This window comes from Amblyomma mixtum, chromosome 3 (genome assembly GCF_055824585.1).
Source record: "Amblyomma mixtum isolate Tamu chromosome 3, ASM5582458v1, whole genome shotgun sequence".
Classification (NCBI taxonomy): domain Eukaryota; kingdom Metazoa; phylum Arthropoda; class Arachnida; order Ixodida; family Ixodidae; genus Amblyomma; species Amblyomma mixtum.
Window position 1 is genome coordinate 74,753,585 of NC_143014.1, and position 12,625 is coordinate 74,766,209.

The 12,625-nt window shown below is 51.8% G+C and overlaps 1 protein-coding gene across 5 annotated transcripts in view; it reads left to right on the forward strand.

Annotated features, from left to right (window-relative positions):
- The window catches only part of kat80 (katanin p80), a 159,646-nt gene that overhangs the window by 50,671 nt on the left and 96,350 nt on the right, over nucleotides 1–12,625 (forward strand). For all 5 annotated transcript variants that reach the window (XM_089579687.1, XM_089579684.1, XM_089579682.1 and 2 more), the window contains exon 2: nucleotides 5,127–5,257. In XM_089579687.1, the coding sequence (XP_089435813.1) occupies nucleotides 5,127–5,257 (131 nt within the window). The remainder of the gene's footprint in view (nucleotides 1–5,126; nucleotides 5,258–12,625) is intronic.

Here is a 12,625-nt window from a genome sequence, read left to right on the forward strand (position 1 = left end):
GGCTTGAATTTTTGAATGGACTTTCCTGAGCGGCGTTTCGTGGCGTTTGGCGGCGTCCTGTTTCTCCGCGGGTCTGACGCTAAGCGTCAAAGCGAGAATTAAATGGATTGTTCTGCTCCAGTGCCGTGCAGGTTCTTGCGAGGTACGCTGTAGCGGGGTGTCTCCGGGGTGGTTTCGACTGCTTTGAGGTCTTCAAACTACACTGACGCATCGGTGGTGCAGCCCCGCCGCGGTGGCTCAGTGGTTACGGCGCTCGGCTGCTGACCCGAAAGACGCGGGTTCGATCCCGGCTGCGGCGGCTGAATTTCGATGAAGGCGAAATTCTAGAGGCCCGTGTGCTGTGCGATGTCAGTGCACGTTAAAGAACCCCAGGTGGTCGAAGTTTCCGGAGCCCTTCACTACGGCGTCTCTCATAGCCTGAGTTGCTTTGGGACGTTAAAACCCGACAAACCAAACCAAACCAAGCATCGGTGGTGCACGGGCGCCTCTCATTTCTCCTCGATCGAAATGCGGCCGCTGATCGAACCCGCGACCTCGTGCTCAGTAGCAGAACGCCGTGGCCACCGAGCCATCGCGGTTGTTGAAACGCGGGAATTCGGTGGGCGGAGGGGGGAGTGAGCACGAGTGGCTGGCCTTGCGAGTCTGTCCCCAGCGGCGCGGGGCCCAAGGCCGGCCAGCGCAGCCACGCTTGAGCGCGGCCCCCGGGCCGGCTCCGCTGGGCTCTGGGTCAGAGCTCCCGGCTGCGCTGCTTGGCGATGCGGGTCAGTCGCCGGCCTTGCCGCGCGCGGCCCTGGACGCGACGCGCCGAGGACGCTCACCTGAGCCCGCCGCGGCCCCTGTTCCAATTGCTGGGGATACTGCGGGGGCTGCTCCGAATCACTTAATTCGGTCACCGGTTCGGCACACCGGACACGCCGCGCGCGTGAATTCTAGATCGACCGGCTTCGCCTGGGGTCGAGGGTTTGGCCGCAACAGCCAGCGCAAGATGAGCGGTAACCTTCGAATAGTTAGCGCCCTCATATTCCAGCGCAGCTTGGTTTGTGCTGTACGCAGTAGACGGTGGAAAACGGTATTGATTATACCACACAGCGAACCTCTTCTCATTAGCGGAAGATTGCATCTGTTTTGAGAGAGAAGTATACGACAGCTGGAAGCGAAAACATTTCCTATACCTTGTGCTTGCCGCATGATGGCCTTAGCTGCCAATGTGCCATTAAACCCAAAACAACATAACACGACAGCTGGAAGCATGGAAATGCGTGTGCTTATTCATTCCTCGCTTCTTACTTCGACTCACTTATGCGTTTGATTTATGTATATATAAACTATAAAAAAATGGATGCATCGAATCTTAGCCGCGCGTCGTCACAACGAGGGCTATATACTATTTAATAAACGACGTTTGTGTCGATGTGTCTTCACATACTACGTTCGGGACAACTTGGTGTTATGTGTGTTTTTGCGGATCCAGAGTTAACGTGCCTCCAAAATACGCCAGGAAGGAATTAAGGAACAGGACGAGACGAGCGGTCCTTCGTTGTGTATACGCGACCTTTCGCGCCGCGTCATTATAAATTTGATCGTGAACCAGCTGGCCCTCCGAAGAATGCGTTTCGTAATTTGGAAGTTTCGGTGCTATATTGTCTGCAACAGTGTTCATTGGAAGCGAGCCGTGAGTACACAACGAGAGTTGCCCTGCGCTTTTTTTAGTCAACCTTCTCGAAAACGGTATTGTTCACGACTGTGAATTGACAGTTTTGGAGCACTGGGTGCTTTGCGTCTCTCTCTGTTTTCACTATTACTGATATTCTCCCCGGTCCTAAGCTGGCTCGTGTGCGCACCTTCACTGCTGTTTCTATACCGTCAGAAGCAGCGCATATGGGTCAGCTAGATATTTGCATAAGGTGAACATCGAGCTATAAGACTTCAAATTATTCCACTCCCTCGCCCTAGTTTCCTCCTTGGAAACCGAAACAGTAATGCAGAGTCGCCGCCGCGGTGGCTCAGTGGCTATGGTGCTCGGCTGCTGACCCGAAAGACGCGGGTTCGATCCCGGCCGCGGCGGCTAGAATTTCTTTGGAGGAGAAATTCTAGAGGCCCGTGTACTGTGCGATGTCAGTGCACGTTAAAGAACCCCAGGTGGTCGAAATTTCCGGAGCCCTCCACTACGGCGTCTCTCATAGCCTTAGTCACTTTGGGACGTTAAACCCCATAAACCAAACCAAACTGCAGTAATGCAGAGTCAACACATCTACCAGTATAGTGTGGTGGCTTAGGAATGCCTGTACTGCAATTCAGCTTAGTTGTTCTTAGAGCCAATGCACTTCGCATATGTATTCAGCAGGCTGAGGTGAGATTACTGTGTGGTTTTTAATGTGTACGGCCTTAAAAAAACTCAACCGTTTCATTCGCTCGTGGACTCTGCGATCAGGCCGATTGGTTGTTCCCTCTGCAGTTTTTACAACTGTTGGCTTGCGAAGGCCCGGAATAACGTAACGAAAAGCTTGAAAGCAACGCCGATGGTAACGCGCTCGGTGGTTGCAACTTTGGGCTTAGGTTTCGGAATTGCACAGCCACAGAGGTTTTGCTTTTTTTATTCTAAGCTGAAAAGTCTTGAATTTACATATGTTCATGATCATTGTCACTATTATTATTATTATTATTATTATTATTATTATTATTATTATTATTATTATTATTATTATTGAATTATCATCACTTTCCAGTATTATAATTAAGCGCAAAGTAGCGGGCGCGACCCTTGCCCGTTTCGATGGAGACGACTCCCGTATGCTGAGATTACGGCAGGTGTTAACCCTTTCATCGCCGCTCATTTTTTTTTTTTTTTTCGGGAAAGAAAAAATCCCTACTCATGCTTCAAGAGGAAGCCCATTAGTTAGTTTTGATGCTCCGGTTATTCTGAGCATGAAGGGCCCATTCTCGGCAAATTCAGGCGAATATCGTCCGGAAAGCGCGGCGAACCTGCTGCCGAACATAAAGCCGAACTTATCCAAAAACTTCCGAACTTTTGCTCCATATGGTAGCCAGCGAGAAAAAAAAAAAAAAGAAACTTGCCGCACTATAGCCCCGAGCGAATTTCGAACAGCGCCGGCGCAAATGGAACAGCTTCGTTAACCGATGCTTTACACCACCACTCCTTCGTCGGAGCTTCTCGCGTTATATGTTCTCACGTCGCTGTCCTCATCTGTCATCCGTTCGTACGGCGTGCACTTCGGAATGCTCGACGCTGCCGCCGTGGCCTTGCATTTGAGCCGGCTGAGTCGAGATGTAGAAGGCTGGGCTGTGTCGCCAGTGGCAGCTAATGTATCCGCACACGAACCCGGCCAGGACGGCCAGTCGCGGCGATGTACGGCCCTTGAAGAGCGAGCGAGCGCGTCAAGCAGCGTGAGTGGCGAGGGCCCATCGAGAAAAGTAGCGCGTATTGAGTGCCATAAGCGGCGAAAGGAAGCCGAGCACGCAGGCCGGCTAAGAAAAGCAGCTCATCGCGGAGAGCCGCGAAAGCTGACGGGGAGACAATGCGCGCTGCCGAGCTCGAAGCTGGCGAAGACAGGGCACGTTCAGTTGGGCCGGTATGCGGCTACCACCATTTATGAGTCGTCCTATGGATGCGCTACGCCTTTCCTGCAATGCATTTCATGCTTACACGTTCCTTTCTTCCTTTCGTTCTTTCTTTCTTCCTTTCTTTCTTTCACAAACGTGCGCAAAATTTTGCAGAAAGTGTCAGAGTGATTGGAAATCGTAACGTTGAAACGACAGGCTTTGCCAGACAAGTAGTCTATGGATCGTGCATGCAATTTTTTTTTTTTTCAAGGATGTAGGTCATGCTAGAAACGCAGGGGAAAACAAAGGGGATATTAGGGATGACAGCCTTTCTACACGAATATGTTGAGTGTCGAGGGACGTGCTACACCAAACCAAGCTGTTTGTTTTTTATTTATTTACTGCGTTCGATACCGAACGTGAAAAAGCACCCCAGTTGCAGGTGAAGAGTGCTGAATTCGTCTGAAATGAAGGAATCACTGCCAGCCGCAACGCATTCCCAGAAAAAAAAAAAAAACTGCAAATGCGCAGTGTACACTATTGTCCGCATAGCGCCTGGAAGGTCTCCACTACGGCGTGCTTCGCAGCGTCCGCAGTGCAGCTTCCGCTCGTAAACATCCGTTAATACATGCAACATTTATTGAGCATAAAATTGCCTGCTAAGTAGGGCTCTTGTCTCGTTTACTTAATATTTAGAAATAAGTGGTACCCCCTGCACGCACTGGCCTCATGGTCTTTGCTGTCTTACTTCTCGCTAAGGAACCGGTTGGCGGAAAGATTTTGCCGCATATGCATGACAGGGGCGTCGTCGTCCGTCATAATCTAAGTCGCACAGCAACGTTGATCACTGGCAGTTCGAGCTCATCGCTCGAAGCGCTCCCTCTGGGCTCTGCAGCATCCCGTCGGCTGTGCTCGTGGGGATGAAGCTGTGCGTCAAGCACTGCCGGCGTGACACGCGAACTGCATTGTTTCACGCATGGAGGGGCTTCTTTGCAGCGGGGATTGACCCGGCTCGCGCGCTGTCGCGACGCCCGCCGCCGACTGCGTCCGCTCCCTCCGCGCAGCCCGATCGGCAGCCAGCCAGCCTGTCGGCGCGCGCTGTCTCGGAAACAGCCGCTGTCGCTATGTCTCTTTCACGGGGCGTTTTTTCCCTCTAGCTTAGGATATGTTTCACCGTGCGTCTTGCTCTTCTTTTCTTCGGTTCTGTGTACTGCATTTGTCGAGCTCTGTCTGCGCTGAATTAGAATTACAATTTTATTAATATGCGCGTATTTGACATTTGCAACCAGTGCCTTTCTTTCCGTGCTTATCTCGCTTACCGCTTTTGTTATGCACCGCGGTAGTTACTAGCGGTCGTATACTTTGTGTTTTCTTAACCGCTAGCTTTCGCTCTATTCGCGCTTTCAACTTGTTGCGCCGATAAATTGATAATTGAGCGTGAAATTCCGGCCTGCTAACCGCAGTGCTGTTAAAGAACCTTACCCCGTTTTCTAGGAGCTTTGTGCAAGGACTGTGGAGTAAGCGATTTGGTTTCAACTCTCGTGTTTTCTCTTTGCACCTCGCAGAGGAATTCGTCGCTCATGGCTCGACAGTCAAGTGCCTGGCCATTGGCCACAAGTCCGGCCGCGTCATGGTCACCGGCGGCGAGGACAACAAGGTCAACTTGTGGGCCATCGGCAAGACCAACTGCATCATGGTGAGCGCGGTTCACGTTAATCACGCGATGGTGTGATATGTGCGTATATAGTTTTCTTTTTCGATAACGTCTCTCGAGGAGCAGCACGACCGGGGCCTCAGCCTTGTCGCGGTGTTCCTCGAGGCGTTTCCTTCAGCCCCCTTCTCGGCCCGCCGTATCGGGCTCATGTCCAAGTGTAGCACCGAAGAGACGCGGGGCAGTGGGAGTTTGGGCGGGAGGAGAGTTGTTGAATCGCGTGCGAGGTCAGGTGGGCCCGCGAGTCGTTCGAACGCTTTCACGCGGCTCCTCCTCCTCCCCTCCTCGTCCGCCCCTGAGTGGCGCATTTGTTTCGGGGCCGAGTCCCTTCTTGGTGGCCCCGTTTCTCCCTCCGCGGGTACCCCCCTTCTGTCCCCCAATTGAATGTGGCGCCTCATCGGTTACCGTGCGCCGGCTATTTTCTGCAACGCCGCAGTTTTGGGCGCAATTCGGCGCTCACGTCTTAGCGCGCGCAGCGCCGCTGAGCACCGAAAATTCGGAGGCCCGTGCGCAGCGAAATTCCTCGTTCCATTGTGCGCGCGCTCTTGCAAGGTGGACGCGAGGCCGAGGAAACGTGGCCGGTCCTTTTTTTCTCCTTCCTCTCCGGCCGCACAATGTGTTGCGCGCGTGCTAGAGGAGGTGGAGGTTCGATAACCATTGCTCGGAGCGGTCCGAGCAGGCTCTTGATCGCTGGAGCGCGCAGTGGCTGAATTCCCTTCGCGGTGGCCTGGCGCTTTTATTTTTTTTTTTGTCTGCCTCCTCTCTGTCTAATCCGGCGTGCTCTGGTGGGGAGCGCAACCGGACCGTTTTGCGTGTGCCCTGGCGTTACGCGGTGGTTACGCCGGCCTGCCTCCTTGTGGGCTGAACGAGCCTGGCGATTCCCGGCTTGACCCCGCGTTACGGTGAAGGTCGCCCGAGCATTGCCGAGAGAGCGTGTAGTAGGCAGGGGGGGGGGGGCCCTCGGCGTGTGTCAGGCGGCGGACGAAGGCGCGCTCTGGACTCCGTGTTTCGTTCAGCGAGCGCCGTCACGACTCGCGCGCATCAGAGCGGATTCTTCCAGGCTTTGTTGCGATCGCTCTCTCTCTCGGCCCTGCTTGTGGTCGGACGGTTGTTGCAGCTCTAGGATTGGTGCGGCTTTTGGATTGCCTGGGTTTTCTCCATCGTAATTTAGGGCGCCCATAGCAGGAGTTCAGGCTTGTCTAAGACGTTTCGTTTCCGGCAGCGTGCTTTCGTTCAGTGGCTCGTCCTGTGTTGTGAACTGGGCGCTGATTACTGGCGCAGGAATGTTGTTACAGTAAAATTATTTTTTTTTAGAAAGTCGCTATCAGATTGCACTCTGTGCGCGAACATTTCATGGAGGGGATAGCGACGCGCTTGTGTAATTCTATGGATTCTGCACGTTTCACTCTTTTTTCTTTTCGGAACGTGCGTTAGAGCAGAAATGAAGACTGAGTGCGAAATCTGACCATTGCTGGGTCTTACTGGCTTTTATGTATCTGTGAAAGGGTGGTTGCAGCGCGTCTTAGCCGTCAAAAAAAAAGGTTTCATTTAACGCTGTGTTTGGCACATGATGGCCGCAGTTTATGCGCCAGTAAACCCAATATAACTCACCAACCTTTATGCAAAGTTGTGTATTCGTAGAATCGCAACGCCTTGGTATTGTCGGAGAGTTATTTCAGTTTAAACTGCAGTTGCGCGTTTACCTGGCCCTGTTGGCGACCCGGATGGTGTTCGTCTTTTAGTGTGTTTCATTTGCTTCGATCCGGATAAACAAAAGGGTGTGCCTGTCGGACGTGTGAACGGTCGGTCGTCATGGAACAGCTGTGTACGAACGCCACTTCGCTTTGTGTTCGACGCAGGAACGGTATGAAATATTGGTGCAGGAAGTATATGAATCTCTCAGGGTGCGATGTCGGTGGGCAGCAAGTCAAGACTGTCGGAATGAGCAGTTCAAAGGTTGTGGCGTAACGTTTTATTCTTTTTTTCAAGGACTGGCCACGTGGAATGAACGGCATCCCGTTTGTTAAACGTCACGTCACAAACTTTTGACTTCTCATTCAGGCTAAGTTTTGTTTCAGGTTGCTTGCGGAGTGTTCGATCACTGCGCTTTATCCGACGGTTTTAATCGCTATATGGTGTTCTGTTCGTAAGATGCCTTGACTTTTGCGCACCTGGGGAGTCTCTTCGCGGCGTCGTTTTCGTGTTTTCGTGTCACGATTCCATCGACGGCTCCGTTTCAACGGTGGCAGTCGGCCAGCGGTGCGCCCCAACAGGTCCCCGTGGCAGAGATCATTGAAATGATCGCTCGAAGGCGGCTGGCGAGCGTGCAGTGTATAGATAGATAGATAGATGGGTGGCGGCCGCCGAGTGGCCAGCGCAGAGTTCGACGACCTCGAGTCCCCCGCTTGTCGCCGGCGTGCGGCCGGACGGACCCGGAAGTGCGCGCTCCTCTCAGGAGGGGGGGTGGGTATCCCCCCCGCCGCGTTCGCTGCCCGGCTGAATGGCCACGGGGCTCGATTCATGCGCGCACCCCCTTCGCTTTCTTTTTCCACCGCCGCCACGAGGGAGGAGGAGAGTCTCCGGCGAGTCGTGTCTGGCCGCCAGAGTAAACGCCACTCGCCGAGGCTCGCAGGTGACGTCTCTGCTGCTCGCTTGCGGTCGAACAGGGCGCAACGGGGTGGCCGAGGGGAAGCTGGAACGGAGCTCGTTTCCGTCATTACGGCGCGATCGGAGACGAAGCTGGGACCGCCTCGAGCTGTCAGCCGCAGGCGCTGCTGCGCTGCACGCTCTACTTGTCAGCTCGATGATTTCGTGCGAAGCCGGAAGGGCGCCTGAGCCAGATGTTTACCACCTTTGCATGCTACCCAACGTTGTGAGTTAAATCTAAAGCGGATCGCGATGGGTGTTCAGAACGCGGCTCCATGCGGACGGATGAGGTGTTAAAAACATACATGCAAGACACGAGCTTTGGGCCGTGCGGCTTCGCCAGCGCTGCATGCTTCTACGAAAGCTTTCGAGAGTGCTACGTGAGCTCCAATGCGTGGCCTATATACTTTTGACAAAGGCTGTATACTTGTACGAAGAGAGCGTATTGTTCGCAAATCGTCTTGTGTAACGTTTTTGACACTAAAGTTCTTGTAAGGGAAAATGTTCGAGTACGTCCTAAACCTGCACTATTTTCAAAACGAGCAGACAGGCCTATCCGAAGCGAAACACCAGTATGTTCAATCTTTGCAAGGTACGGCAACCACATGGTCAGAAAGTGGTTTTCCTCGGTGTCCAAACGCCAATCCGCCTTTTTTCACATGATGTGGCGTCGTCTGAGGAGTGGCGAAAATCCGTCAGCTACTACTGGTTGAAAACAAACGCAAGTGGAAGAGTCAGGCGCGATCCGGTTCCACGAAGCGCCAACTGCGCTTGCGAAGTGGCAGGTGTGTGTGCGTGTGTGTGTGTGCGCGCGTGCGTGCTTGACAGCTACCGCCATCTGTCGCATGCACTTGTCACTAACATGAACTGCGCATGCGCAGTAGGAGCTGGCGGTTTGTTTTCAACCGGTGGAGCTGTAGGAGGAGAGGCGCGCATGACCTGAGCGGCCGCCTGAGAAGGCGGATTGAGCCCGGCTGCAGTGTTCTAAAAGCCTTCCAGAACACTGTAGCCCGGCGGCAGCGCGAACCTGAGAACACGCTGTGCTGATTTTCCAGGTGTTCCGTTCCTTCGATCCTCCAGCGCAAGCGGTTTTCAAAATGGCCCTTCATCGGGATATCTGGTGCGATATTTCACGGTGTTAACAAGGAGGCACTTTCGCGCCTGTTCAAGGTCCTGGCTGCCTTGCCACCTTGATGAATTCGAAGCGCCGTCATCAGTTGTTTCGGCACCCAAGAGTACGAAATTTGGGACGCATGTGTGTCTTGTTTCATCTCGACCTGTGTGTTGTCTTTCAATTGACTGTTTTCAGCGTACAGGCGCGTGACCGAAATCGGAAATTCGTTTGTAAGAGTTTAGCATTGGTGAGAGTGGTAGTAGTCTAGAAGTAATTCGAAAGATAATAGCTGTCGTCCTGCAGCTTTGTCACATTTGCCTTTCTTTATTCCGGGAAATCCTCGGTGCCTTGAGCAGTAGTGTGTCTTTAGTGGCTGGAGTTAGCGCATTCACTCGCGAGACAACGAAATGACTGTGCTGGCGAAGATTTTCGCGTGGCGTGGAAATAGTCGCCTATCTGATCTGGCGGCTGTGGAGCGTTTATGTAATTTCTATGTTTAGATCAGTCCTGCAGAACAACTGAAAATAACATGGCGAAAGTTGCAAAACCGCACAAAATTCTGGCCTCTTTCAAGGAGAACAACGATTGAAGAAGTATTACGGTCTCCTTCCGAATGGAAACAAATAAGGACTTCGTATTCAAGTTACAGAAGCCCTAATGACTCGCAGTAAAGCGGCATTTTTCTAGGACCGAAGGTTTCATTCACATCGAAGCGCCGAGATACACTCTGTCACAGCGTGCAAGAAAATCGGACAGTGTCGCCTAATTGCCTGGACCTGACTTGCTTGTTTCGTTGTCGGGGCTAATACAGATAAGTCCCTAGCAAAGCTGGTGTAGGGATTCTAGGTACAGATGCCCAGAGAGAATTCTCTCTGTGCACACCGCGGTCATTGTGCTCGGGCGAGACGGCCCTCGTGTTACGACGGAAGCTGACGCTTCGCGTCCGTTCCTGTCCTGTTGCGCTTTTCTGTCCATTGTCTGGTTTGGTCGTTGTCTGCCTGGCAGCAGCAGCAGCAGCAACAAGGGGCATCTGCCTTTTGAGGCTCTCTCACCGCCTCTTGATGACTGACAGGGCAGGAGCACGGTGGTGACGTTTGAACGGGTCTTCTGTGGGAGCGAGAAATCTCTGGGCGGTGATTCAGTTGTGCCCAGTTCATAGTTCATGGGAAAGGAAGGATTGGCCTTTGTAACAAGTATACGGCAATGTAGTGCGCCAAAACAACGCGCTATTGGTCAACTTCAGGCTTGATTTTCCTTTTCTCCGTTCCACTCTTGCTGCAACATTTTTTTTTATTCTCCTTTCACCTTGCCCATTACGCCGTTGTATCTGGAGAGCTTTTATTTTTGTAAGCTTGTCGCTTTCCGCCGGGCGTTGAACTCTTCCCATATCATTATTTCCAAGCGCGCGTCTAGTAGTTTGATGAGAGGTCTTGCAAGGCTGACCGCACACCCACTTGTTGGCCCCGTAGCCACGGTCGCACTGAAGAGCTCCTAGGCAATGGCAGGAGTAGCAAAGCGTGAGGCGTTGAGAGCAGAGACATTCTAGTCAGTGATTAGAGCAGGTGTACGCACCAGTATATCGCGGAGTCTAAAACTCTTGCTTTGACTCGCACCCCAAGCAGGCGTTTTCATCCTTTCGTAGCACTTAGCTATAGGGGTTTCTGCCCGAGAACGGCCTCTTTCACTTTCACGCTTTTGAAACGCTGTGTTTTTGTATTGCGCCAAGCACATTTGTAAGGTTGTGCGGGTGACGTTAGCTCCATGGTGTTCAACCGAGGACAGAATAATATGGACCACGCTTCGGCGTTCCAACTCTTCCTTCACGTTCCCTAACGGAAATAGAAACATTTGTTGCCTTTATGCACATTCTCACAAGCGCCACTTACATGCAGAGGTATCAAACAATAATTAATTTTTGCTAATGAATGCGCCAGAAGTGTTTAACCGCCGATGAGTGGTTCATATTATTTTTTCCGTAAATGGAAGTCTCACACATGATTTGCTTGCATTATGGTTTTCGGCAGTGACTGTGATAACTAATGTAACCTGTAGCATGTGAATGTCCCCGCTTTCACAGTCTCATTTCTCAAGTTGTCTTTCCGGTGGCGTTTCTCGTGGCATGCTTCGCCGACTTTACCCTCGCTGTCCCGATATCTCAGTAGCCTTTTACCTGAACCCGTAACTTCGCTTTCCTTTCCAGTGCCACTCCGTGTTTATTGCCCTCAGTTCGGGGCTGTGCCACATCACCAGACCTACCGGGAATCGCGTGTGCCACTGCGGTTACGTAGACCCGGTGATCACTGAACATTGTTCTCGGAACGACCGCATTGCTGTGTGGCCGTGCCAGTATGTCGTTACGGTTGCGGAAGTTTCGTTCCGGTGAATGCGCAGAACGGTACTCTGCTCTGCCAGTAATGGACCCATGTAAATCGAGTGGCTTCCTACAGAGGCTTGTGTGAGCCTCCATATGCCGGCATTGCAGCTAAGCAGCTTGTTAAGCGTGGTATTGATAGATGCGTATCTGAAATGACATAGGTTGGAGAAAGAAGGGAGGTTAGGTTAAGCGGAAGAAGGTTCCGGTTTTACCCTGCATTGGGAGAAAGGCAAGAGAAGATATAAGGGGGAAGTAAGGAGAAAACAGCTGGGTTAAAATGTCAAGTTAACTAATAGCATCCTCGATCACCCGTACCGGTGCGCACCGGAGCGCCTTGGTGCGCACCCGCTGTCCTCGATCACCGGAAGCGCACACTGCCGGGTCACTTTCTCGTTGCCCCTACTCGCACCCGGAAAATCGGCAGTTCGCAAGGGTGCAATCCCGGCAAGCATTGCGTGACGCGTGTCTGCGGAGAAGCCGCTTTGCCCGTACACGGTGGCCCATACTATCCTGCTCGTGTCTGCGAACAGTCTCGCGCTATGGAACAGAGAATACGGATGGTTGCCGCCATTGATGAACTGCTATCAAGTTCATCTGATAGCGAAAATGACAAGGTAATCGACTTGATACACGGCGATGAACGTCCGAAAATTCGTTGATCGGGTCGTCAGGCGCTTTGCCGATACCGGAGTGAGCGCGTCTGTTTACATTTCACTGCTTGGCGCATATATATATATATATATATATATATATATATATATATATATATATATATATATATATATATATATATATATATACACACACCAGGTGTCCCAGCTAAATGTAACCAAACCTTTAAAAAAGGCGAAGTGTCCTAGTCCAGTGAAACCAACTCAGGGTTGTTCATAGTCGCGTGGCCTAGTCTTGAGTATTTTTTTCGCTCTTCAAAGTTAATTAATTATAAAGTTTAATTAGCTAACTTTTTAATTATTGACTTCAGGAAGAAAGTGTCAATGCAAAAGTTTTAGATCACCTCGAAAAACCGCTAGTAGTGCTATTTCCGTCCAGTTACGATTTACGTAGCTTCATTTATTGGCCTTAAAAGAAAGTTGTCACGTGACCAGCTGCTCGCTCACTTCTCTGCCCCAATGAGCACCCAAAGTCTCATCGAGGAGAGGACTTAAGAAAAAATGGATTTTATTCTTTAAGGCGCGTCTTGGGACGCTGCAGTGGCACA